The 27,189-nt window shown below is 34.1% G+C and overlaps 1 protein-coding gene, 1 non-coding gene and 1 pseudogene across 2 annotated transcripts; 2 read left to right on the top strand and 1 right to left on the bottom strand.

Annotated features, from left to right (window-relative positions):
* Nucleotides 1-7,355: 7,355 nt before the first annotated feature.
* On the bottom strand, nt 7,356-12,769 carry LOC146881849 (uncharacterized; annotated as a pseudogene).
* LOC114170910 (small nucleolar RNA R71) lies at nt 12,119-12,225 on the top strand. The gene has a single exon (XR_003601264.2). It is a non-coding gene; the product is annotated as a small nucleolar RNA R71 (small nucleolar RNA).
* A 9,833-nt stretch (nt 12,770-22,602) lies between the features above and the next one.
* On the top strand, nt 22,603-25,614 carry LOC114169817 (uncharacterized). The gene is made up of 3 exons (XM_028055136.2): nt 22,603-22,998; nt 23,352-23,785; nt 24,977-25,614. Exons 1-3 carry the CDS (start codon nt 22,834-22,836, stop codon nt 25,413-25,415), a joined length of 1,038 nt encoding a protein of 345 aa, XP_027910937.2. The 5' UTR covers nt 22,603-22,833; the 3' UTR covers nt 25,416-25,614.
* The last annotated feature ends 1,575 nt before the right edge of the window (nt 25,615-27,189 follow it).

Raw genomic sequence — 27,189 nt, 5'->3', positions numbered from 1 at the left:
CAGATGACCCAAATGGACCCGACAACCCAAACAGGTCGAGCGTGCCCGATGACCCAAACGGGCTAGGGGGCTAATGACCTAGACAGTTTGGGATGGGTTAACGACCTTAACGGGTTTGACCGGCCCGATGACCCAAATGGGTCTGATCGGCCCGACGATCCAAACAGTTTCGATCGACCGTGATCGAAATTTGGAAAAATTTGGTCGAGTCAGCACCGGCCGAAATTTGGCTGAATGTGACCGAGTTGGCTTTAACCTAAATTTGGCCAAATTGGACTAAGTGTATGCCGACCAGAATTTGGCTGAATTTGGTCGAGTCAGCCCGATCGAAACTTGACCGAATTTAAATATTTTAAGTTGACAATTATGTTTGTTAAATTTAATTTCAAAATTTATATATTAAAATAAATATTATTAAAATGAAAATTTATCTCATATGATAAATTCAATTATTTTATCCAAACAAGAAATTGAAGTAAGGTATTCCAATTACTTTATCCAAATAGATTATTTAGAAAATGAAAGGAATTCAATTGCAAGAATTTCAAACGCAATATATTTTAATTTCTTAGAATTGTTGAAATGCTTCATCCAAACACAAGGTTAGGGTACACCCACACAAAATTAACTGATGAGTGTTAAAATGAGTTTAAATATTACGAGTTAATTCATTTCACCAAAAGTTATAGTCAAGTTGGATCGATTGTTTTTAGTATGGATCAAATTGAATTGGTTTAGTTAACCTACGAGTTTAATACATTTGAATCAGAATAAAGGTGAGATGACCTAACCCATAACAACAATTATTTATAATTTCTAATTGTTTTTTCATTATAACTATTAATTATTTTAAATTATATTGGTTATCACTTTAATCTTTTCAAGACTATAAAGTTGTTCAATAGTATTTAAATGATTTGGATTAATTTATTTGTTTGTTCAATTATATAAGTTAAAACTTTGATTTTTATTTACTATCTTTATAATATCATTTCATAATTGTAGTTAATGTTTAGTAAAATAGATTAACACCATCATTGTAATCCTATAGATAGGTGGATGAAATAAATCTAATTTGATTGTACTACCATAAATATGTGAAATAAGTTGAAAGAACCAAATTGTGACATCCTATTTAATAGATAAATTCTAATAAACAAAATATCACATATTATAATAAAATAGAGCATGCGACATAAAGTATGTAAGGATTTACCATTACAGTTATCCCAAATTATACTGGAAAAGGAATACCAAAGACACATAATAATGCCATAAACATGTCTTACAATGCACAACAATTTGGCAAAGAGATTGCTCAACAGAGCAAGGAATTACAAATAAAAAATTCTTCAAAAGAGGCTCAACAATGATCAAGATCCAACATAGCTAAACTACACCGTAGCATCTCCATCATCATGGTGATCACCAGGGGTCTCTGCATCTGCTCACACCAATATAGGTGATCATTGCAAAAAGGAAAACCAAACAAGAAACATTCTTAAAGAGAAAGGGTAAGCTTGAAAAAAATAACTTTAAGATATAAATAAGCAAGCAATTTATTAAACACAAGCAACATATGATAACAAACCATGAAAGACCCTCTAACTCAATTATCCGGATATGTGTAATGAAATCAAATTCATTGCTTGCTTGCACTTGTGGTGGCCTCTACTGCTTTGCATAGCCATTTCCAATGGGTTTCACCCTACCACACACAAGGTTAGTCCATGATCATCTAAGGCCATTATCCTGCCAAAGACTAGGACCTCCTACTACTCTCATCACACGAATTAGTCTACTCTAAGTGAGTCTAGCTAATTCATTATAGTGTTAGGATGCAACCTTACTTGAATTCTTAAGTCATCACACACACACACACACCACTTTATCACTCAAGGGATTTCTCCTTGAAATTCCCACATGTAATTCAAATATTATCTCAGGACATTATCATCTCATGCTAAACACATCAAACACAGTCCACAATATTCCATTATACATGCATAGTCACAGAAGCAATTGGGAGTTCTCTACTACTCTATTGATCTCTTGGCAAGCGTACCAAAAGTCAATTGTAGTATAATGATTTGAAGTAAGAGTGTCGAACCCACGAGGAACAGATTCAGTTAAAATAATTAATTATCTCGATCAGCATATATATACAAAGATTTTAATTTGATTTGACATTAACTATTGCATAAAATTAATACAATAAAAGCGGAAAAGTTTAGAAAAATACAATAAAAGAAATTGGGATTGAATTTCATCTATCTCCCTTGTCTGTAATCTGGATGAATATAATATATAACATATGAAAATATCAATATTGATGCACACTCAAAAATCATTTATACCGATCCCTCGCGTATAAAATTCATAAGATTAGTTCCCTGAATATTGATTCCTCACATATTCAACAAACTATCCAGCATTACAGCCAAGTGTTAAAAGCAATTGACATATTGAGATCTATTCCTAGCATCACAGTATATCAAGTATCATTGTTCAAATCAGATTTTCAGAAATACTTTCCAGTCAGATCTAAAAATTAAAATCAAAACATCTATTGATCAGATAGAAGTAAGCATTAAGAGCAGAACAATAATACCAATATTGAGTAAAATAGAAATGCTATATATAAATATCACCAGATTACATCCAAGTTTGAGTAGACTACATTCAATCCCAAAGGAGAAGATTAGCCACTCACGACAACCATTAAATCCTAAGAACTAAGAAGAAGAAGAAGAAATAAGATCTGTGTGATGCTCCTGGTAGCAGCTCTGCAGCACGGATGCGTTCTTCTCCAAAATTCCAAGCTCACACTCACTTTCTGATGCACGGAGAATATATACCCACGAAGGTCTCGCTCAAGCGACGTGAGTCTCGCTTGAGCGAGACAACATTCTTCATGCTAAAGAAAGCTTCTCGCTTGGGCGAGACGTGTTGAAACCAATGTCTCGCTTAGGCGAGCAAGAGTACTTCGAGCTGAAGAAAGGATCTCGCTTAGGCGAGATTGGCAGCATCTGAGCTCGCCTGGGCGAGAATGGCGGCAAGAGAGGGTCTCCACTGCACGAACTCTCGCTTAAGCGAGAGTCTGCGTCGCTTAAGCGAGAATGGCGGCAGTGGCTTTAGCTTAGGTGAGAATGCTTTGGTTTGAGCGACGTTGACAACATTCCTTCCCTATTTTCTCTGTTTCTTGCTCTCTCCTTCACTCTTCTTGAGTTCTCTTTAGTCTTTGCTGAAAAACACACAAAATAGGATCAAATGATTTCTTTAAATCAAAACTTGGAAGCATGTGATTGAAACTTAGGTTTAGGGAGAATCAATATGAAATGAACACAAATTTAAAGCATAAGTGCCAGAGTTTGTTATGAATCTTTACTGAATTTTGGCACTTATCAACTCCCCCCAACCTAGCATCTTGCTTGTTCTCAAGCAAAGTAACAAAATCAACAGCCATTCAAAACTAAAACTGAAATTGGTTATTGAGAAATCATTTTCACAGTTCCTGTCCAAACAACTTTTGCATTCCAAACCACAGATTCAAAATCAGAAGCAAATGGTGAATCCAATTATCAAACAACAGTAGGATAAGACTGCAGCTAATTTTTCAGGAAAACCAATTGTAAGAACAAATGATTCTAACCAAGGAAATTCTCTCTTAAATCTTACAGGCATGTGTTTTTTTCTCATTTTCCACTGAAATTGAACAAATCAACATTGTCAGTCATTTACAATTCAACAACAAACGCACAATCAACATGGATCTTAAGGTCTTTTCAAGGTTGTAATGAGGCTAGGCTTTCAAGAATAATGGTTTTTCAAGATCACAAAAGCACAACTTAGAAAAGAGAGCATAACAACAATTCAAACCCAATTTCAATTCTACTCTCTGTTCCTCACAGTTCATACCTCAATACACCAAGTTTCTTTTTCATTCATAATTCACTCTTATCTCTTTTTATTTTTTTCTTTTCTTTCCTTTTTTTTTCTTTTTTTTTTTGAGTAAATATATATACATTCCTACACAATACTAAAGAGGGAATTATGATACTTAACCCTTTTCTTCCTTAAGTGCAATTCTACCAACCAATTATCCTTACAGTTGAAAAATACACCTATGCTCTCTATCCCTAAGTGTGCAAAGGCAAAGGATAATAATTCAAGTTAAGGTTAAGGTGCATAATTCAAACAATTAGGCTCAAATGGGCTATCAACAAAGGATGATTATTTACAGGTTGGCTATTTGGCACTGAGTTATAAATTCAACAAAATTGCCTTAATCATTTCCATGCTTCAAATGTGATGTTATTAAATGAAAACTCAAGCAATATCAATTTGTCAACAACAGTGGAAACACTCAAACTGTTTAAGGATTCATACACTCACTAGGTTTTCTGGTTTATTTCCTTGGTATCTCACTTGTTGTTACAACTGATTATCTTGACTAACTATGCAGCACTAATATCCTACTCCTGTTTAATTATGAATTCAACCAAAATTTCCCTTTTTCACCTCTGTGTTCAGTTCACTCAGTTGTTCAAGACTCGGGATACTTACTGAAATTAGATTTCTCTTTAACCAATTTTCTCAAGAAAGATTTTCAAAGTGATTCCCAAAAAATTTTAGTTGTCTCTAAGTATTATGCACAAAATACTAAGCCAAAAGGTACAGTTAAACAGTTAATTAACTAGATAATATAACATTCTAGCCAAAACAACTAAAGCAAAATAGTAGTAATTACATAAATACTGCAAAATACTAAAAGAAAAAGAACAATGAAACCGTATTTATAGAGTTTTGAAGGGTGGAATGATGTTGTGAATCAATCTCTTCCAAAATCAATCTCATCCTCAATGTCTACTCCATCTGCGTCAGCAGCTCCTGATGGTCCCTCACCTGCAGCAGGTCCACTTCCCCTGGGAAAATAGGACTGTCCCCAGGCCACTGTAGATAAGTGAAGAATTATGGTGGAGTCATGCCTGGGTATGGTCCGCGGACATTCTGATAGAGGTACTCCTAAAGGTGGAGTTGTCCTCTATGAATGGAAGCATTTTGCCGGTGAGTGTGCTCCATCTGCAACCTCAGATATCTCATCTGCTCAAGCAATTCATTATTCATGTTGAGCTGAGGTTGCTGTGTGGGCCCTGTTTGTTGTTCTTCCATTGCTGGTTGGTCTTCAGCTGGTTGATCTTCAGCTTGGTTGTCTTCAGCTTGTTGGTCCAGCTGGAGCTTTTCTAGCTGCTCCAAGTCCTCTGGGTGGGTACAAAAGTGTTCAATGAATCTCTTGGTAATTGAAGGTCGTATCTTTTCAGTTAACTCTACCTCCACCCCTTGATCTTGGCAAAGAGCTGTGATCAATGTCGGAAAACCCAAAGCACCTTTTGCCTTGTCATTCCTAGTGTTGACTTCGTATCTCACAAATTTGTGGATTTCTTCAGAGATAATTGTGGCGACGTCAACAGTCAGATCCTCCCTCATTATGCAATAAAGAAGATGACATCTAGGGACATTCAAGTCTGACACGTGGCCAATGGGCACTATGTTTGCAAGTAAGAATGTGGTCCAGACTTGGGCTAAGGTTTTCATATCCCCTCTTAGAATTCTGAGAGGATTTCCAGTGGGTCCGACTTGATAAGAGCGGTTGGCAGCGCATATAAGGAGTGCCACTTCATTTTCATCATAAGGTTCATGACTCCTCTTTCTTCTTGTGAAGTCACAGCGTTGCCCTGGTTCTAGAGGTAGTGGATTACCAAGGAATTCACTGATGGCAGCTCGATCATAATTTACCCACCTCCCCCTAACTTTAGATCTCTTTTCACCAGGATTGTCCTCAGAATAAGCATTTGCATAGAACTCTCTCACAATCTCTGGATCAAATTTGGGAAGCGGGTCAGCCAACTTCATCCAATTCCTCCTGATAAGGCCATTCAAGAATGGATCATATTCATCCAGAAGTAGGACCACCTTTCTTTCTTTGATAAAGACCCAGTTCTTTATCTTCTCATACCGTTCTTCTCTTTCGGGGTCCCTAAAACGGTTGCTTATTGGCCTTTCAAGAGAAGAGCTACTTGCACGTCTTCTCCTCTTCCCTTTGCTAGGTTCAGTAGTGGGAAGTCTAGATGTTGTCTTTGTTCTAGCCATGGACCTGCAAGGATGAAAATTAACCCACCAAAAGCATGCCAAGTCAGCTTTCACAACTTAAATGACCAACCAAGACGAAATTAAGTCACACATTTTGTCAAACAGCTTGAATGCACTCTTAAAATATTAAATTTTTGAACCAATTCGTGCATAAACAACCCACATTATTCTGCTACAGCATCAATTCATATTAAAACTCACAATATAACACAAAATGCAGCAAACAGAACATGGGTACTCTCCTAGGGTTTGGAGCATACAAAACCGTGACTATGCTTGGTGAAAATATAGAGAATGAGGAGTATAACTTACCTTGAAGGGGAATTAGCAAAGGGAGGAAGAAAATTTTGAGTTAAAATGCAGAGAAAAGACTGAGTGATGACGCGCTCAAAACTAAGGAGGGGCGAATGTGAGCGAGGGTTTGGAGGAAAGATAAAAGAGTAGTGAGTTCTGCCACTGTTCCTCACTTAAACGCGAATTCTCGCTTAAGCGACTCATTCTCGCTTAAGCGAGATGAGCGTGAGAGGAAAATTAAAAAGTCTCGCGCAGGTGAGACTGTGTCACCCAAAACTCCCCTGGTGCAGGGCATTCTCGCCCAGGCGAGCCACTACTCGCTTAAGCGAGTATATCAGCAAAATTGGTTGGCTCAGGTTCTGCATATCTCGCCCAGGCGAGACATGTTTAGCTTGGGCGAGATTTTCATGCAGTTTTGACACACACTGATTTTGCCACTTTTCAATTTTTGGTTCACTTTCACTCATCCATTTCATGATCCTTTCAGTCCAATTAACTCATAAACACACACCAAACCATACTTCAATCAATTCTTTATCATTCCAAAAGGTTTCACATCAATAAACTCAAAATCAAGCTTTTAAACTCAAATTTCACAATTTGGCCAAAACAAGGCAATTTTTAGCATTTGATGATCTCAATTCTGGCACCAAAACTCATTCCCATGCTTAAAATACCAGTTTTGTTTGAAAACAACCAAAATCGCATGGTTTGCCTTATTGAGATGATTGGATGCTAAAATTCACCTTTTTACACACAAACATAGAGCTATAAACACAAACACATAATTACATACACAAACACATTTAATCACACAAAAGATGAAATTGAAGTGCAAAAACATAATTAAAACACTGGGTTGCCTCCCAGGAAGCGCTTGTTTAACGTCACGAGCCCGACGCTTGTTTCATTTAAGGTTCATCAAGTTGAATGATTGTGGCGAGCCTATCAATCTCACTACCAAGATAGGGCTTCAACCTTTGCCTGTTTACAACCCAGCTCCTTTTAGATTCAGGATCCTCTAGTTCAATGGCTCCATAAGGTCTCACATTTTTGACAAGAAATGGTCCTGACCACTTTGATTTTAGCTTTCCAGGGAATAGCCTCAACCTGGAGTTGAACAATAACACTGATTGGCCAGGATAAAATTCTCTTTTGAGAATTTTCTTGTCATGATAAGCTTTCATCTTTTCCTTGTAGAGCTTAGAGGATTCATAAGCGCTGAGTCTCATTTCTTCCAATTCTTGCAACTGTAATTTTCTCTTTTCTCCTGCTGCCTTTGGATCAAAATTCAAAAATTTCAAGGCCTAGAATGCCTTGTGTTCCAGTTCAACCGGTAAGTGACATGACTTACCATATACCAGCTGGAATGGGGATAAACCTGTGGGAGATTTATAAGTAGTTCTGTAGGCCCAAAGTGTGTCATCCAACTTCATTGACCAATCTTTTCTTGAAGATGCCACTGTCTTCTCTAGAATACGCTTGATTTCCCTGTTTGACACCTCCGCTCGTCCATTGGTCTGTGGATGATAAGGTGATGCAATTTTATGCCGCACTCCATAATGTTCCAAACATTTCTGAAGTTGAGCATTGCAAAAGTGTGAACCACCATCACTAATCAACACTCTTGGAGTACCAAACCTGCAAAAGATGTTCCGCTTGAGAAATTTGATTACAGTTTTGGCATCGGCCTTAGGAGCTGCTACTGCTTCAACCCACTTTGTCACATAATCAACTGCCACCAAAATGTATTCATTTGAGAAAGAAGATGGCAGTGGTCCCACAAAGTTGATTTCCCAACAATCAAAGGCCTCAATCTCTAAAATGATATTCAGTGGCATTTCATGTCTTTTTGAGATTCCCCCTATTCTCTGACAGCTATTGCAGTGTTGCACATATTTGTGTGCGTCTTTGAATAAGGTGGGCCAATAAAATCCAGATTGGAGGACTTTTGTAGCTGTCCTCTCTCCATTAAAATGACCTCCATATGGGGAACTGTGACAGTGCCACATAATGCTCTTTGCTCATCATTGGATACACACCTTCTCAATAATTGATCCGCTCCAATTTTGAACAAGTGAGGATCATCCCACACATATTGATGTGCATCTCTCAGGAATTTCTTCTTCTGGTGCCAATTAAGATCTTTAGGTATGACCCCTGCAGCTTTGAAATTGGCCATGTCAGCAAACCATGGCCTTTCTTGCACCATCATCAATTTTTCATCAGGAAACTCCTCCTGCACCTCTGATTGAGTGTTGGTCACCTCAGTATTCACCAATCTAGACAAATGATCAGCTACAAAGTTTTCACTTCCCTTTTTGTCCTTGATCACCAAATCAAATTCCTGCAACAATAAGATCCATCTAATTAGTCTTGGTTTTGAATCAGATTTGGTTAACAAATATTTAATTGCAGCATGATCAGTATATACAGTGACAGATGAACCAATCAAATATGCTCTAAATTTTTCCAATGCATAAACTATAGCTAACAATTCCTTTTCAGTTGTTGCATAATTAATTTGAGCTTCATTAAGGACTTTGCTAGCATAGTATATAGCATGGAAAACTTTGGATTTTCTCTATCCTAAAACTGCTCTTATGGCATAGTCACTTGCATCACACATTAACTCAAAGCCTAAATTCCAATCAGGAGCAATTATCATAGGAGCTGAAACCAATTTATGTTTTAACAATTCAAATGCATGCAAACATTCAACATCAAAATTAAAAGGTGTATCCTTGTTAAGCAAATTGCTAAGTGGTTTAGCAATTCTGGAGAAATCTTTGATGAATCGTCTGTAGAACTCAGCATGGCCTAGAAAACTCCTGATATCCTTCATATTTTTGGGTGGTGGCAGCTTTTCAATGATCTCCACTTTAGCTTTGTCGACTTCAATACCTTTAGCAGAGATTTTGTGGCCCAGCACCACACCTTCAGTTACCATAAAATGACACTTTTCCCAATTCAAAACCAGATTAGTATCAACACACCGCTTTAGTACGGTGTTTAAGTTTTCCAGGCATTGATCAAATGAAGCCCCAAATACAGAGAAGTCATCCACAAATACTTCTATGCATTTTTCCACCAAGTCCGAGAAAATTGCGAGCATGCATCGTTGAAAAGTTGCTGGTGCGTTACACAATCCAAACGACATTTTCCTGTAAGCAAACACACCAAAGGGACAAGTAAAAGTAGTTTTTTCTTGGTCTTCTGGATCCATTGCAATTTGATTATAACCAGAATATCCATCCAGAAAACAATAGAATGCTTGCCCTGCTAACCTTTCTAGCATTTGATCCATGAAAGGCAAAGGAAAATGATCTTTCCTAGTGGTCTGATTTAATTTTCTATAATCTATTCTCCAACCTGTGACTGTTCTAGTAGGAATTAGTTCATTTTTATCATTACAAATAACAGTCATACCTCCCTTTTTTGGAACTACCTGGACCGGGCTGACCCAGGCACTGTCAGAGATTGGATAAATCATACCTGCATCAAGTAACTTCATTACTTCTTTCTTGACCACCTCTTTCATGGTTGGATTCAATCGTCGCTGAGGTTGTGCTACAGGCTTGTAATCTTGCTCTATGTGAATTTTGTGCATACAATAGGATGGACTAATTCCTTTAAGATCAGATAAAGTCCAACCTATTGCACACTCGTTGGCCTTAAGAACTGAAATCAACTTTTCCTCTTCAGAAATCGTTAAAGTACTACTGATCACCACTGGTTTGTTACCTCCATCTGCAAGAAAAACATATTTTAAATGAGGAGGTAATACCTTTAGCTCCAGCTTCTGACTTTCAGTTCTATTTTCTTGTTGCAATTTCTCAAGTTGTATATCATTTGATGCAATTTCTTTTGCTGAATTCAGATATGTCATGTATTCATCAACTTTCTTTTCTTCATCTTCCTTCAGATCGTCATAAGCACCAATCAAAGCTTTTTCTAATGGGCTTTCCTTTGTCAATTGCTTCCTGGATGACAGAAAAATTTCATCTATCACATCCATCCTGAAGCATTGTTGTTTGTCCTTCGGGTGCTGCATTGCTTCAAATACATTAAAGTTGACTTCATCATCTTACACCCTGACCTTTAATTTGCCATCATCAACGTCAATAATGACCTTGGCCGTCTTCATGAAAGGTCATCCCAGTATTAGAGGAACTTCAGTGTCTTCCTCAATATCCATTACTACAAAATCAACAGGGAACATGAATTTGTCAACCTTAACTAAGACATCCTCTGCCACACCATAGGGATACTTCATGGATCTGTCAGCTAGCTGTAATGTCATTCGTGTAGGCCTCACTTCCAGATCTCCTATTCTCTTTAGCATAGAAAAAGGCATCAAATTTATACTGGCACCCAGATAAAGCAATGCTTTTCCCACTTGTAATGTTCCGATTGTAACTGGAATAGTGAAGCTCCCAGGGTCTTTGAATTTCTGAGGTAATGATTTCTGAATTATAGCACTACACCCTGCTTCAAGCTCCATTGTCTCTTCAGAGAATCTTCTCTTTTTTTTAGGAGCTCTTTCATGAATTTTGCATATGTCGGCATCTTCTCCATAGCCTCCATAAAAGGGATGTTAATCTGCAGTCGCTTGAAAATGTCCATGAATCTTGCAAACTGCCTTTCCTTGTCTTTTTTGGAGGGATTTTGAGGGTATGGTAGGCTCTTCAACTGAGGCCCTTGTTTCTCACCCTTCTCCCTCTTTTTCTCCTCACTTTTATTTTTTTCTTCTTTTTCTTCTCTTTTATTTACAAACTCTCTTTTATTTTGTTCTTCCTCTCCCTCACACTCATTTTTTTCATTCTCTCTCTCTTTTTCCTCCAACACTTCCTCCTCTACACCCAGGTTGTCTCCAATCCCTCTTCCCACAACTTTACCACTTCGGGTGGTAATAGATTTACAATGCTCCTTGGGATTAGTCTGTGTGTTGGCTGAAAATTGACCTGTCTACTGATTTGATAATTGTTTCGCCAACTGTCCAACCTGTGTTTCGAGATTTCTGATTGAAGCTTCTGTATTTTTCTGATTGGTCAAAGAAGCTTGCATAAACTTTTCTAAAGTATCCTCCAGTATAGATGTTCTGTCATGCACCGAAGGATAATGTTGTTGTTGTTGTTGATAAGGAGGTTGTCTGTTTGAAGGACCAACATCTTGCTTCCATCCAAAATTCTGATTTGGATTGTTTCTCCACCCTTGTGAAAAGTTGTTATTGTTGGAGAAATTTCCTGGTCTTCCTTGGTTGCTCACATATTGAACTTCTCCTTGTGAGCTACTCTGATAAGAACAATGACCATTTGGATGATCGCCTCCACAAAAGTCATATCTCATGGGTTGTTGACTAGGAGAGGATTGCACAACTTGCAACTGCGCTGGTAATTTAGACATCTGCTTCGTCAGTGCTTCAATCTATTGAGTCCGAATTTTATTCTGAGCTAAGATCACATCTGTAGTACTAAGATCAAGCACTCATTTCCTCTGAACAGTTTGCCTATTATGCTGAGCTTGATGATATGTGGATGCTAATGCCTCAATGATTCTTGTTGCTTGCTCCGCATCTACACTCATCATTGTTCCACCTGCTGCTGCATCTAATATCATTTTGGTGTCAGGCCTCAGACCATTGCAGAATATGTTCAGCTGAGCAATATCTTTAAATCCGTGATTTGGGCATTTCCTCACTAAGGAATTGAACCGCTCCCAAGCTTCACAGAATGGCTCATCTGGTCCTTGCCTAAACGTTGAAATATCAGCTTTGGCTTTGATGTAACGAGATGGTGGAAAGAATATGTTCAAGAATTTCTCCTCAACATCCTTCCAGTTGTTCAAACTCTGATTTGGATGTGACTTAAGCCATTTCCTTTGCTTTACCTGCCAAAGAAAAAGGAAACAAACGCATGTATACATGCTCAAGATCTCCTTCTTGAAAGCCCATGGTTCCTATCAATTCATAGAATGTAGAAAGATGAGTATATGGATCTTCATTATCCATTCCAGTGAATTGATGAGAACTGATTAAGCTGAGGAAGGCTGGCTTCATCTCCAAAGTTTTGGTGGTGGGTGGTATTGCTATGCTAGAAAAATATCTTGGCCCTTGCTGCATAGCATAGTCTCCAAGTGTCTTTCTGGCTGGAGTTGGTCTTTGATTCTCCATGTTTTCTGATTGAGGTGTGATGGAAGTACTGGAAGATTCTTCCCTTGTCTTTCCTTGCTTCTTTTTGCTTTTTCCTCTGTTCCTTCTAGCTGTCTTTTCTATCTCTGGGTCAAATGCTAATCGATCTTCAGGAACCTGACCTCTTAAGAGCATAAATCAAACAGCTCAAGCAAGGATTAGTACAAAGGGAAAATTTAATAAGCTATCTAATAAAGAAAAATATACACAAAGCTGGATGAGATAACTAGAAATTTCAAAAGAACATCGTTCCCCGGCAACGGCGCCAAAAATACTTGTTGATCTCTTGGCAAGCGTACCAAAAGTCAATTGTAGTATAATGATTTGAAGTAAGAGTGTCGAACCCACGAGGAACGGATTCAGTTAAAATAATTAATTATCTCGATCAGCATATATATACAAAGATTTTAATTTGATTTGACATTAACTATTGCATAAAATTAATACAGTAAAAGCGGAAAAGTTTAGAAAAATATAGTAAAAGAAACTGGGATTGAATTTCATCTATCTCCCTTGTCTGTAATCTGGATGAATATAATATATAACATCTGAAAATATCAATATTGATACACACTCAAAAATCATTTATACCGATCCCTCGCGTATAAAATTCATAAGATTAGTTCCCTGAATATTGATTCCTCATATATTCAACAAACTATCCAGCATTACGGCCAAGTGTTAAAAGCAATTGACATATTGAGATCTATTCCTAGCATCACAATATATCAAGTATCATTGTTCAAATCAGATTTTCAGAAATACTTTCCAGTCATATCTAAAAATTAAAATCAAAACATCTATTGATCAGATAGAAGTAAGCATTAAGAGCAGAACAATAATACTAATATTGAGTAAAACAGAAATGCTATATATAAATATCACCAGATTACATCCAAGTTTGAGTAGACTACATTCAATCCCAAAGGAGAAGATTAGCCACTCATGGCAGCCATCAAATCCTAAGAACTAAGAAGAAGAAGAAGAAATAAGATCTGTGTGATGCTCCTGGTAGCAGCTCTGCAGCACGGATGCGTTCTTCTCCAAAATTCCAAGCTCACACTCACTTTCTGATGCACGGAGAATATATACCCACGAAGGTGACAACATTCTTCATGCTAAAGAAAGCTTCTCGCTTGGGCGAGACGTGCTGAAACCAATATCTCGCTTAGACGAGCAAGAGTACTTCGAGCTGAAGAAAGGATCTCGCTTAGGCGAGATTGGCAGCATCTGAGCTCGCCTGGCCGATAATGGCGACAAGAGAGGGTCTCCACTGCACGAACTCTCGCTTAAGCGAGAGTCTGCGTCGCTTAAGCGAGAATGGCAGCAGTGGCTTTAGCTTAGGCGAGAATGCTTTGGTTTGAGCGACGTTGACAACATTCCTTCCCTATTTTCTATGTTTCTTGCTCTCTCCTTCACTCTTCTTGAGTTCTCTTTAGTCTTTCCTGAAAAACACACAAAATAGGATCAAATGATTTCTTTAAATCAAAACTTGGAAGCATGTGATTGAAACTTAGGTTTAGGGAGAATCAATATGAAATGAACACAAATTTAAAGCATAAGTGCCAGAGTTTGTTATAAATCTTTACTGAATTTTGGCACTTATCATACTCTCGCTTAGGCTAGAGGATTCTTGCTTGGGCAAGAATAACAATTTCTCTCCTGCTCCTACACGCAACATCAGAAACGCCAAACCATACAACGTAAAAATCATTTTCATACCATCACAAACAACAAATCAACATTTTAAACATGAAATAGAACCAAAAACATGCAAGATGCTTAAAAAAATGTGAAAAACCCTAGCTTCCCTTACTTTGACAAATGCTACTACTCTTGATAAGGAGAGAGCCCTAGATGGAGAGGAACACTGCAACTCCAAAATAGACTAAGAAGTTGAAAAGCATGAACACAGATTGACGAAAAATGAGACTCTAAGGTAGACCCTAAAACTAAACCAACACCATAATGTTGGAAAAGGAGAACAATAGAAGTTGGGGTTTAACTTACGTGGAGGAAAGGACATTCCGTTAGCTCGAAGGAGGGTTTCACAAATGCCCTAACTTAGCTTCTGCTTCAGAAAGGGGAGAAAGAGAGTGAGTTGTTTTGGGTTGAGGAGACAAAATGGAAAGTAAGTGAGCAGCTGAAGGGGACTTAGGAAAAAAATGGGCTGGCCTTGGGCTCTTTAATTAAACCAGACCAAAAAATTTTAAAAACAAAAGTGGGCTTTACAAAAATATACTTAAATAAGTCAATCCTCTTAATCTACCAACCATGTGGGTTACAAAATCTTTGTGTCACTAAAAAGTGAGTCAAGTTGAGTTGACTCGTTTATAACTTAATCAATGATAAGTTACCCATGTGAGTCTGGTTAACTCATTTTAACATCTTATTGTCAAATAAGCTACCATATTCCTTTTCACCTAATCATTGTAAATGGATTTCCAAAATTTGGTTGGTAGCATTAGGATGATGTCCTCTTTATGATGTAAAGAATTCATCATTTCTTTTAAGGATTTGAATTAAGAACTCAACCAAGAACATAAATGTATAGTTTTACCAGGGAAAATAAAAGGTAAAAATGAACACTCAAAATGGACATGATAAGAAAAAAAGGAAACAATGAAACACCTTAAATCTATCTAAAAATGAGTTGAACAATGATTTACAATTTAAAGAAGTTAGATCATTCTAAGAGTGATTCATCAAGGAAATTTAATACCAATAAGTAATGAGAAAACCTATATGAGAGACTATAACATCACCTCCAATCCAAAACCTTAAAAGAATGAGTTTGTGAGTATTTTTTTTCTTATATGTTGCCCAACCTTTTAATTTCTACTTAATGAGAGACTTAAATTGACATTTGGATTCCTAGTAGAAAAAAAATCTTGAAGATAATTACTCAATCCAAAAACAAAATCAAATTCTCAACACTCAATCTCGCAAAACAAATTTTATTTCATAATTTTCAAATGCAAAAAACATAATAGAAGAGCATTCTATATGTAAAATGAGAGGTTATTTTATGCCTTTGGTCCCAAATTTTGTAAGAAAATATCAATTTGGTCCCTTCATTTTTAAAAGTCTCAATTAGGTTCCTACTTTTAAAAAATGGTATCAATCGTATCCTTTCTGTTAAATTGGATTAAATGGTGTTAAGGGAAGAGTGACAAGGCAAAGTTCTTGTACTTATAAATAATGACTAGGTAAAGTGAAAAATAGTGATGTGGAGTTAGTGTTGTTTAATAATTAAATTATTAAAAAAGTCTTCGAAGAGAGTTTTTGTAGTGAACAAAGATTGAATTTTGATTGTTGTAAGATCCGCATAATTTAATTAATTAAATAAATAAATAATTAATAAATGCAGGTAAGTAGTGTATTTATGACATTAAATTCTAATGGGTATGATGTAGAAAAGTATTAGCTTAAATGATTAAGAGTACTTTGGTTGTGTGAGAGGACTTGGGTTCGAGTCTTATGTATGCCAATTATGTGTTGTTTGATTTGTTATTAATTTTAATATTGTACATGGTCGTGTTGGGTGATAACATGATTTTAAAAGTATGTGAATTGGCATGAAATATGAATTGGCTTGGTGGTTTAGCTTTGACTTGGCATTAGTATGGTCATGGGTTTGAACCTTGGTGAGTTAGATTTAACTCTTTTTGCGAGAATTCAAAGAATGTTTCTGTTGTTGGCTTAACTCGTAGCTCAGGCGAGAGATTTGATTTTTGGGCTACACGTGAGCAGATGATGTTGTAGGTGGAGCTGGTGAGGCTTAGCCGCGGAGTGGGGGATAAGCCTGGGAGTTTTATATTGTCCTGTTTTGATGAGGAGCTTCATTATGATGTTAGTTTTATACATTATGGATTATTACTTTTATTGTACGGTAATAAAAGATTTTAAATTTCTCGTGTTTTTGGGAAATGAGGTATTATTAAATGCAGTATAATTATTTTACTTTTCTTTATTTTATTAAAATTCATAATATCCTGACGGGATATTACAATTGTGCTGCAATATTAGGGTTTTCTTATTCAAGGAAAAAAGGGATTGAAGATAGGAAGAAAATTGAGGTGCTTGGTGAAAGTTTTCATCGGCTCCATTGATGTTCTTCTAATCTCTCCATAGTTTTCTTCATATTTATCATCTCCATTGTGTGACTTAAATTTGGAATCTCTTTTCTTCTCCTCCCAATGCCACCCTCGAGCCACTCCACCACCTCTACCTACATAGAATCCATGCAACCCCAACAACTTCTTATGCATCACCCTTCCAAGTACTTCCGCTTCCACTACAAACTCCATCTCCACCTTTGCACTCATCGTCTTCAACTACTTCACTACAATCTGCAAAGTTCATTCATTATAATACATTGCAAACAAATATCTCATAGCTCAAATTAAGGTTTATCAGAAACAAATCAAATACTCAAAGTTTTAAAGAAATATATTATATATGTATGAATATAATTGCCTCAACGCCTTTACTTGTTCAACCCCAATAAACACTTCCAAATCCACCCTTTCCCATCTTGTTATCTTGATGGAAATTGTTTGTTGCACGAAGCAATTCCTTCAAGGTGTATATTTCCCATGGATAGTCCCTTTTTTAATAATTTAATTATTAAACAACACTAAATCCACATCACTATTTTTTACTTTGCCTAGTCATTGTTTATTCGTACAAAACTAAGCCATGTCATTGTTTCATTAACGCTATTAAACCCAATTTAACAGAAAGGGTATGATTGATACCATTTTTTTTTTAAAATAGGGACCCAATTGAGACTTTTAAAAATAAAGGGACCAAATTGATATTTTCTTATAAAAATTGAGACCAAAGACATAATTTAACCTAAAATGAGAAGGCATGTTTAAAACACTTTCTAAGGTGTTAAAAAGAACCATTACAAAATATCCAAAGGCTTTGTAACTTGGTTTGGTTGAGAATTGCATATAGTAAAGTAAAGGTAAGGAAAATTGCAACTCCTTTGCATATATGTTGCCAAATTTTTTCATTTCTACTTAATAAGAGACTTAAATTCATACTTGAATTTCTAGTAAAAAAAATCTTTAAAGATAATTACCTAAGTAAAAAAATTCAAATTCTCGACACTCAATCTCACAAAACAAATTGTATTCATAATTTTCAAGTTTGAAGAACATAATGGAAGAGCATTCTCTATATAAAATGAGAAGACATGTTTAAAAAGCTTTCTAAGGTGTTTAAAAGAACCAAACTAAAATATCCAAAGGCTTTGTAGCTTGGTTTGGTTGAGAATTACATTTGTAAAGGTAAGAAAAATTGCAACTCCTTTTGACTCATGTAACAATGAGGTAGTTAAATGCATTAATGACCTCTACCTACTAATAGTTTTTAATAGTTTGAGTTAGTTTATGACATTTAACCACTTTATTCTACATGCTTAACTTTTTGAAAAATTTAAAGAAAATGTTTCTTTAAGAGAATTTTATCTAGAATATTTTAAAAATATGTTGAGATCTTTTAAAATATTTTTGAAAAAATTATTTTTATAATTTTGGATTTGAAGATATTTTAAAACAAAAAGAGTTTCATGTTCACATTAGAGATTTTTATGTTTTAATAAATACCATCTAAGTTTTTTTCTCAAAACCCTTGTTTTTGTCATCTACCCGTCAGCAACATTTTTTTTTGTTCCTTCTTTATTTTTTTTCCTTAGCCTTACTTCTTGTATTGACTCCAATGATGTGCTTTATCTCTATTTATGTTGTGATCACATTGAATACTCCTAATTTTCCTTAATATGTGTTGTATTGAATTACTTTTAATACTTTTTTAACAAATGGTTCATTGGTAAATTTGAAAAATCTCATTGTACCATAATCATATTTATCTCTAAGAACTTGAATCCATGGATGTTATGTGTTAGCAATAGTCATATGTAAATTCATGAAAAATATTTGTTTCAGTCCACTAAATAGCACATCATTAAACACATGTACATTCTTCTATTAAAGGTCACCTAATATTAGGACAAGCGAAATAGAATAAATAACATGATTTTTTTTTCTTACATTGAAAAATGTAAAACACGAGTCCTAGGGTCACATAATTATTAAATAAATTACACCCAACTTTACTCCAATAATTTTTTATAAAGAATTCCAAACAACTAATTTTTTTCATTTTTCTATTTAAACTTGATTGTGATATGTAATAATATTTATTCATATAAATTAATTAATTTAAAATACATAATAATATTTTAATTTAAAATAAGATCAATTTACGTAACTTTAAATAAATGATTAAAGATACAAAGTAGATGACATTAATATTAATATAATGATTATTTTCCTAATATTGTAACAATATTTTTATGGTATTCATGCTGTGTCTGAAACAAGTTAATTGTCTTTTATAAGAATTTCAAACTTTAATTACATTTCTTAAAACATATTTAATTCAATAAATTAATTTAATTTGTTTTTTTTCTTCCTTCACTACACTTTCTACACAACATATTAATATCGAGCTAGCATTGTACTACTTTTTCCTTTATTCTTTTTTTAGATACATTTTATCCTATAGAGTTAGATATTTGTGATAGTAAATATGTTATATTCATCAATTTTAATAAATATTTTTAGGACGAGCATGTCTTGAAGAAGAAACTTTTAACTTTTTAAAAGAATTATTTGTAAATGTTAATGTTTTTATTCATCTCACTACAATAAATATCACTTACACCAACAACATTAAATTGTGACCTAAAATATAAAAGTCATGATTAAAAGTTTAAACAACAATTTTTCATCCAATTGTCTAGGTCGTGGTGGCCATTAGTAATACTAGAAAATGATTTTTAGTACAAATTTTTTAAAACCATTACTTAAAATCATGACAACAACCACAAATTTACCCTATACTTTATTTTCATAATGGTTTAGACCATGACTATGTATAAGTTGCCTTTGGAGGTTTAAGCCACATTTATTAAACTGTACTCTTAAGAGAAATACATATCTTTTTTATAATTTTGCATAGATTGCTTATACAAGAGTTCAAGATGAAAAATTTGTTATGTATGTCTTCAAATCAAATATTACACAATTATAGGCCACACAATATCAAGTGTGAACAATACTTCAGAAAACATTCATTGACAAAATATCCATAACTGAATCCATAAAAATACGATTCATACGTCATCTCAATGTTACGTCATCTCAATGTTAAATTCAAACAACATTAAAATTGTTATTTTGAAGTCATTAATAAGGATCAACTTATAAAAGTTAAAGCTACAAAGTTAAAAAAACAACATTTCTAGAACAATTTCTTTAATACAAAACAAAAATTTCATTATTCTAAAAGATTGTCTTCATGGTTTTTTAGCGCAAACAACACTAAAATATAGTCCAAATTTTCTACATGTTATACATTTTGATAAAGTTAAGTCACTACAAAAATTGTGTATGTTTAGCGTTTTTAATATGACGTTTATTTGAAAATTTGAAAATGTCACTTTTTGTAGTATAATACCATATTATAAAACTTCATATTTTACACATAAAATATGGTATTTTTAAATTTCGTATCATTAAATGTCAGACTATTATTGAAAAATATGACAATAAAAAATGTTATTTTTCAATAGATTATTTTTTCAATGTGAAACCTTTTTCCTGGTTTTTAATATTTGTGTTCCTCTTTATCTTTTTTTTGTTAAAGTACATTCTCTCTCTTTTCGAAAATTACTATTCTCCTTTTGAGTATCTCCTTTCCTAATTCACGAAAAAAAACTTTATTCGCATCACATTTCGAAACAACTTCACTTACTTCAATTTTTCGAAAAATCACATTTGCAGCACATTACCTCTTTCATGCCACTCCCAACTGCTCCCAACAATCGCAAATTGTGTCTCTCCCAACAGCTCCCAACTGTCCCAAATCATGCCACTCCCAATCGATTCCAAATACAACAACTTCGTGGTTCTATGGTTGTGGATTCGATTTCACGTTCAACCTATTGCGTCATTCTCATCGGTTCAACCACATGCAAATCAATAATAGAAGTTTGGATTCCTCAAAATCCAATGCAAGGAATCTTATATTAACAAGGACAAATTTGCATTCTTGGTTGCAACTTTTATTCAAATCAAAATGAGATTATTTTTGGGTTTCAATGTGAATATAAAGGTTGCTTTTGTTTTTCCATACAACTTACAACATATCCTTACACATCTCATCAAATTGCGAGGATAGTTCACTCCCTCCATCCTTCCCAATCCGTCAGAACAAACACCCTCAAATATGCAAAAGTACACACCTAACATACTTATATATATCTATTTGTGATTACAATACATTCCTTTATCCAAACACAAACTTAAGTCTTCTGTTTTTCGTCCTTATTCTTCTTCTCCAACTTGGAACCCAACTTTGTCCTTTACTTCTTCATTTTGATTTTGGGAGCCAAACTTTTTCTTCTTATAATCCTCTATTTTCTTTTGTCTTCTCTTTTTCCCTCATTTATACACGTGATCTTGTAGATTTTTTATCTTAGTTTTACTTTAATTTTGAAATTTTTATAATTTTTTAATTATTTTGGTTTGATTTATTTATGATGTTGTATTTCTTATTTATTTGTTATTTCATGATTTTGAACTTTTACATTTTAATTGTTTTTTCTTATATTTATATTGAGTTATTTTTCTTCTTATACTTGTGGTTCTTGCTTGTCACATGTATTACAACATTTTTTAAAAATATTTATTTCAAACAAACAATTTTTTTTTTTTAATGTTGATAGCATCCTAATTTTTACTCTTAAATTAAAATTTCTTAAAGCAACTCCATTTGTGATGCTTATTTAACTAAACATTTTATCACAATTTTTCCCAGAACAAGCCATGACATTATTTTGTATGCTGAGTGATACCACTAAAATAGTTTTGAATCATACTTAAGATTTTAGGAGTCAGATTTTGAAAATCATCAAATTTAATTAAAATACATATATTTAAATTTACCTAAACTAAATAATTATACTATATATGTGTATTTTCAGTAGAAAGCATAAATAATTTTTCTAGCTTTAAATAAAGCCTTAACTTTTCAAATATGAATTAATATAATAATTTATAATGTATCAACTAAGATACATATAAATAGGATAAATAAAATAATTAAAAATAAAAATATCTTAATAATTATCTATACCATTATATAAACAAGACAGAATATTTTATAGTTAGTTTATTATAATCTATAATCATATAAAATTATGTCACTAAATTATTATTTTTATATCATTTTAAAAAATACACAACTATACAATTTCTTTAATTAAAAATGACTAAATAATCTCTTAATTTTAAAAAATAATAATACAATTAATTAATTTTTATTTTTAGACAATCATTTATATATATTTTTAACATTTGGGATGCACTTGTTTGTCCTTTAGTGATTTATAATAATTTTATTCATGTCAAGCAACACCATTTCTAATAAAAAAATACTTCTAGTCTTAAAAATTTTATCACAAAAAAATAATAAAACATATGAGCAGCTAAACCCTTACCATCTCCTACTCTTTGGTGGTTTATTCTTATCCATGGTCACCAACTAAAATTCTTAAAACATAAATCAACATTTGAAAACACTCAACATGCATTTCAACATAAACTCTTTTTTAATTTATAATAATAATTAAACAGAAATTATTTTTAAAAATAAATATTAAATCAATGAAAATAACAAAAAAGGAATTTTTATATTATAAAATCATTCTCCATGATAAATACTTTTCACAAATAATATTAATTTCTTCAAGAGAATAATACTGTTCACAAATAATATTAATTTCTCTCAAAGATACTAAAAAAGTCAGATTGATTAAATATTTTCTTAGAATACAAAAATCAACCATTTTCCGAAAGAGCCTAGAAATAGAAAATCAAGCCAAAGTATGTAGGTTTCTGGAACCTTCCACCAAGATCGAGATGCTACTACACCTGTAGAACACCAACTTCAACACCCCAATGATTTAAATCCTTCCATCATATAATCCTCCTCCGCCTAAAAATCCAAGTACAAATTCTCGAAGTTGTCCCTGACATAGAGCATAACTTAAACAGAAAGATTGTGCAACAACCGCAAAACTGAAGAGAAAGAGGGTAGAAGAAGCACCTTCACGGTCAAGAATGGGTGTGGATTACTACAAGATCTTGCAGGTTGATAAGAACGCCAAAGACGATGACTTGAAGAAGGCCTACAGAAAACTTGCTATGAAATGGCACCCAGATAAAAACCCCAACAACAAAAAGGAAGCTGAAGCTAAGTTTAAGCAGATTTCTGAAGCATATGAGGTATGTTTACATAAGGGTGTTGTAAAATTTTTAACCTTTTGTGGAACTAGGAGTGAAATAATGAAACCCAACGAAATATTTCTTCTGGTTTATGCTTTCAATCTAGTATGATTCAAATTGTAACAAATTTTTTAGTTTTTTTTTTTTTTTCATGAAATTAGAAGTGAAATAGTGAAACAAGATGAAATATTTCATCTGGTGATGCTAATTTCTCTTTCCCTCCTTGTGCTTCTAAGGTTTTTCCATAAGGGTACTGCAAAATTTTAAGCTTTTAGGACTAAAGAATGGAATTAACCAAAGAGATTTCTATGTGGAGGCTGATGCTTACCTTGTTTATGTTGTTATTGTCGAAGGTGCTTAGCGATCCTCAAAAGAAAGCTATTTATGATCAATATGGAGAAGAGGGTCTGAAGGGTCAGGTTCCTCCTCCTGATGCTGGTGGTGCTGGAACTACATACTTTTCCACTGGAGATATGCCCGGATCGTTTCGGTTCAATCCAAGAAATGCAGATGACATTTTTGCAGAATTTTTTGGTTTCTCAAGCCCATTTGGAGGAATGGGTGGAAGAGGTGGTGGAGGTGGCGGCGGCATGAGATCAAGGTTCCCTGGTGGGATGTTCGGTGATGATATGTTTGCATCTTTTGGAGATGGAGCTGTACATATGAGTCAAGGTGCTCCTCGGAAAGCTCCTCCGATTGAGAACAAGTTGCCTTGCACTCTTGAGGAGATATATAGAGGAACTACAAAGAAGATGAAGATCTCTAGAGAAATTGCTGATGCCAGTGGGTGAGTACATGTTAATAACTGGCTATTTCTTCTACTATGTTTGAGGATCTTCCGGATTTCTTAGCTTTTGTTTTCTTGAATGTGGTATGATCTCTGATATGTTAATTTTTTGCATGATTGAAATGGTAGAACTTTCAATTTGGTGGTTAGTAAAAGCATATATTGATCCCTAAGGAGAAACTAGTTGATCCTAAAACGTGACTGCTATATGCTATTTTCAGTTATTTTAAGTGCTTGACCCGAAATTGTTACAGTTGAGAACCAGAGCTTGATAATGCCATGTTCAAGCCATACTGGAAGTTGTTTAGCTAACAAGATGTCTACTGCATAAACTGTTTGTTGTTATTTTTTGCCATTTGAGCTGTGTTTAAATAAGAAAATTGACGACTAATTTCTAAAATTAATTTAATAGCTACTTGAATATTAGAAGATACTTGTACTTTGAAACATCATGCAGTATATCCTTTTTGCACTGCAAAGTGTGTACAATCTCTGATCTGTGTTTCTAGACATTCTGGAATTGTTTACTGATGGTGCATAATTGAATTGAAACAATGTTATAGTTTGCAAAGGGTATATACAGAACGTAGTAGGTTTTAATTTCTAGAATCTAAATAAATAAAAATTACATCAGCTAGTATGTGATTTGTAGGCATTAGATGAGTGGTGATGGTGAATGTTATCCCCAGTAATGAGTTTATGGGATTTTAAGCTTCAAATTATAAGGGTTAATGATCTAACAAGTGAGAAGGTGTTTGCAAATTGCTGAACTTCTCCTCTATATAGTCATTCTGTTGTTATTTTGTTATGCTAACTCAACAAGATTTATTTATGTGTAAACCCTGTTCTGAAAAACTGTTTCATTATACATTCTTATTCGCAATGCCCCTTAAGCCTTTACATATTGTAATGTAACAACTAATTTTGGAACTTAGATATAGAAATTTTACTCAGTATAAAATATTTCCATTATGGTATGAATTTCCTTAGAACTTAATGATTGGCATCAAGGATTATTCTTGTAAAACTTGGCAAGGCACACTAAACTTCTATTCCCTTTCCTTTTGATCATCAAATGACTCTTATGTATTTAATCAGAATGTGCTTTGAGTTCCCTTTTCTGTTGTGATAGTTTCCTGTTAAACTTGATTATGTCTTAATCTGATTACTAAACTTTCTGTTGTGGTGCAGCAAAACCATGCCTGTGGAAGAGATCTTAACCATTAATGTGAAGCCTGGTTGGAAGAAGGGAACAAAGATCACCTTCCCTGAAAAGGGAAATGAACAGCCAAACGTGACGCCGGCCGATCTCGTCTTCATCATCGACGAAAAGCCACACAGTGTCTTCACCCGTGACGGAAATGACCTTGTTGTAACGCAGAAGATTTCCCTTGCAGAGGCCTTAACTGGTTACACAGTGCACCTCACCACCCTGGATGGTAGAAACTTAACCATACCAATCAGCAATGTTATTCATCCCAGTTATGAAGAAGTTGTCCCAAGAGAAGGCATGCCACTTCCAAAAGATCCATCAAAGAGAGGAAACTTGAGGATAAAGTTTAACATCAAGTTTCCAACTAGGCTCAGTGATGAGCAAAAAGCAGGAATCAAGAAATTCTTGGCTGCATAAGCCTGGGTTAGTATAGTGTTTCAGATTTCCCTCTGATAGCTACTTTAATGAAGATGTAAGATATAGCAATAAACCTTTCAAAAAAATATGTACTAATAAACATTGTTGTTCCTCTATATGTTGTATTTGAGTGAAAAAATTTTGATTTGATTCTTTTGTATGGATTATAAGTTATAGTGCAGGGTTTTCTAAATTCTAATCATCCTTGTTCTATTTAGCAGGGATCAACTGTGTTAGGATGAACCCTGAACTACACTCTCAGTACAAATTCTTCTTCCAAATTTTGCTCCAGAGCTTGGAATTGAATGTTAAGTTATTAATCAGAAAATTAAAGTTGTATTTTTAGTGTTATACTGAAATATTAGTTATTGATCGGAAAGCTTTCTTCTGTTGTTTATATCTTAATTTGGAAAGCTTACTTCCTCTTTTAGAAAATATGTGTTATCTGAGTTAAGAGTTACATAATGTTAATACACACTTTTAGATTTATAAAATTTATTGAAGTTTAATACCAATTACCATCTGCTGTCTTCACTTAATTTATTATTGTTGAAAAAGTGAACCTGTGGATTGTCAAATTCACAAGTAGAGTTTTGCTTCGGTTTTATATAAATATACGTGGGGTTGAACTTAAAATTAGTTAAGTTCTTTTTAGTTGAGATAAATCTCATCAGTTATAAAATCTTTTTTTTAATCGTAAAATCCCTTTTTTCTTTAAAAAAAAAACTCAAAGTCAGTTACTTTAGAAAATCTGAAATGCAATAAAATCTTATTCTCTTCATAATCAGAAGTTGTTTTTTCGATCATTGAGACATACTCTATAAATTTTACCAATTAAAATCTAGAAAAAAAGTAAGTTTTTGTTCGTCCTTGTTTCTAAAGAGTCAAATATGTGTTTCCTGTTCTCTTGAGTTTCTTAGGTTGCATGCTGTCCATTCTCGTTCAAATGGACTCCATGCATGTTGGAAAATCAAGTCATGTGCTTAGATAGTTGATATGGTCTTCTAGGTATTTGTAGATAGGGTTTCTTGGGTAGAAGTTATGGGAAGCATCAATGAGCTTAAGAACATTTTTTAATGCGATGAAAGCTAATTCTCATTGTGTTTTTATTGAAATAGTTGGCTGTGATTTCATATGTTGTGAACTTGGACTGAGCATTTTGTTTTGGTTGGATTGATAGTGCACTTTGTTGTTTGCTGAATTTGTCATATAACATATAATTAAGTGATGCTAAATTGTGTCGTTTAATTTGTTAGGTGGTTTAGATATTTTGTGAATGGCAAAATTCTAGGTTGAGCAATTGATCAAATTTGTGTTATTGAGAAGTGTTTTGTAATAACTATAAGGTAGAAAATAAATTAAAAGTGCCAATTGAGCCATTGAGCAAGCTAAATACTGTCAATTCATAACTTTGTTGTCATGGCGTTGGATGGAGGTACTAAAGGGCATTGGGCGCCAATACAAAAACTCCAAGTCAGGGGTTGTTTTCATGCCAAAGCACTCGTAGAGCTGATTCCATAGAAGCATTGGGTGAGTACTAAGGTTTATTGTAGACAAGCACTCATATGAGGAAATTGTGCTATGCTAAACACAACCTTCATTCCTAACCTAGATTATTATGGGTAACGCATCATATAATGATCAAGATTTTAAACTAATCATGCAGAATAATATAATGATAAAGGTATTAGCGTTTGATTCTCTCTTTCTAATTGGCATGCCTTTGTTTTGTTCAAAGCATTTTTGTGGCATCGACTTATGGTAAGAAAAGTGC

The sequence above is a fragment of the Vigna unguiculata genome, chromosome 11, assembly GCF_037176805.1.
Source record: "Vigna unguiculata cultivar grain cowpea cultivar isolate G323 ecotype 2 chromosome 11, ASM3717680v1, whole genome shotgun sequence".
NCBI classification, from domain to species: Eukaryota; Viridiplantae; Streptophyta; class Magnoliopsida; order Fabales; family Fabaceae; genus Vigna; species Vigna unguiculata.
Note: the sequence above shows the minus strand (reverse complement) of the source record. Positions and strands in the feature narration are given on the sequence as shown.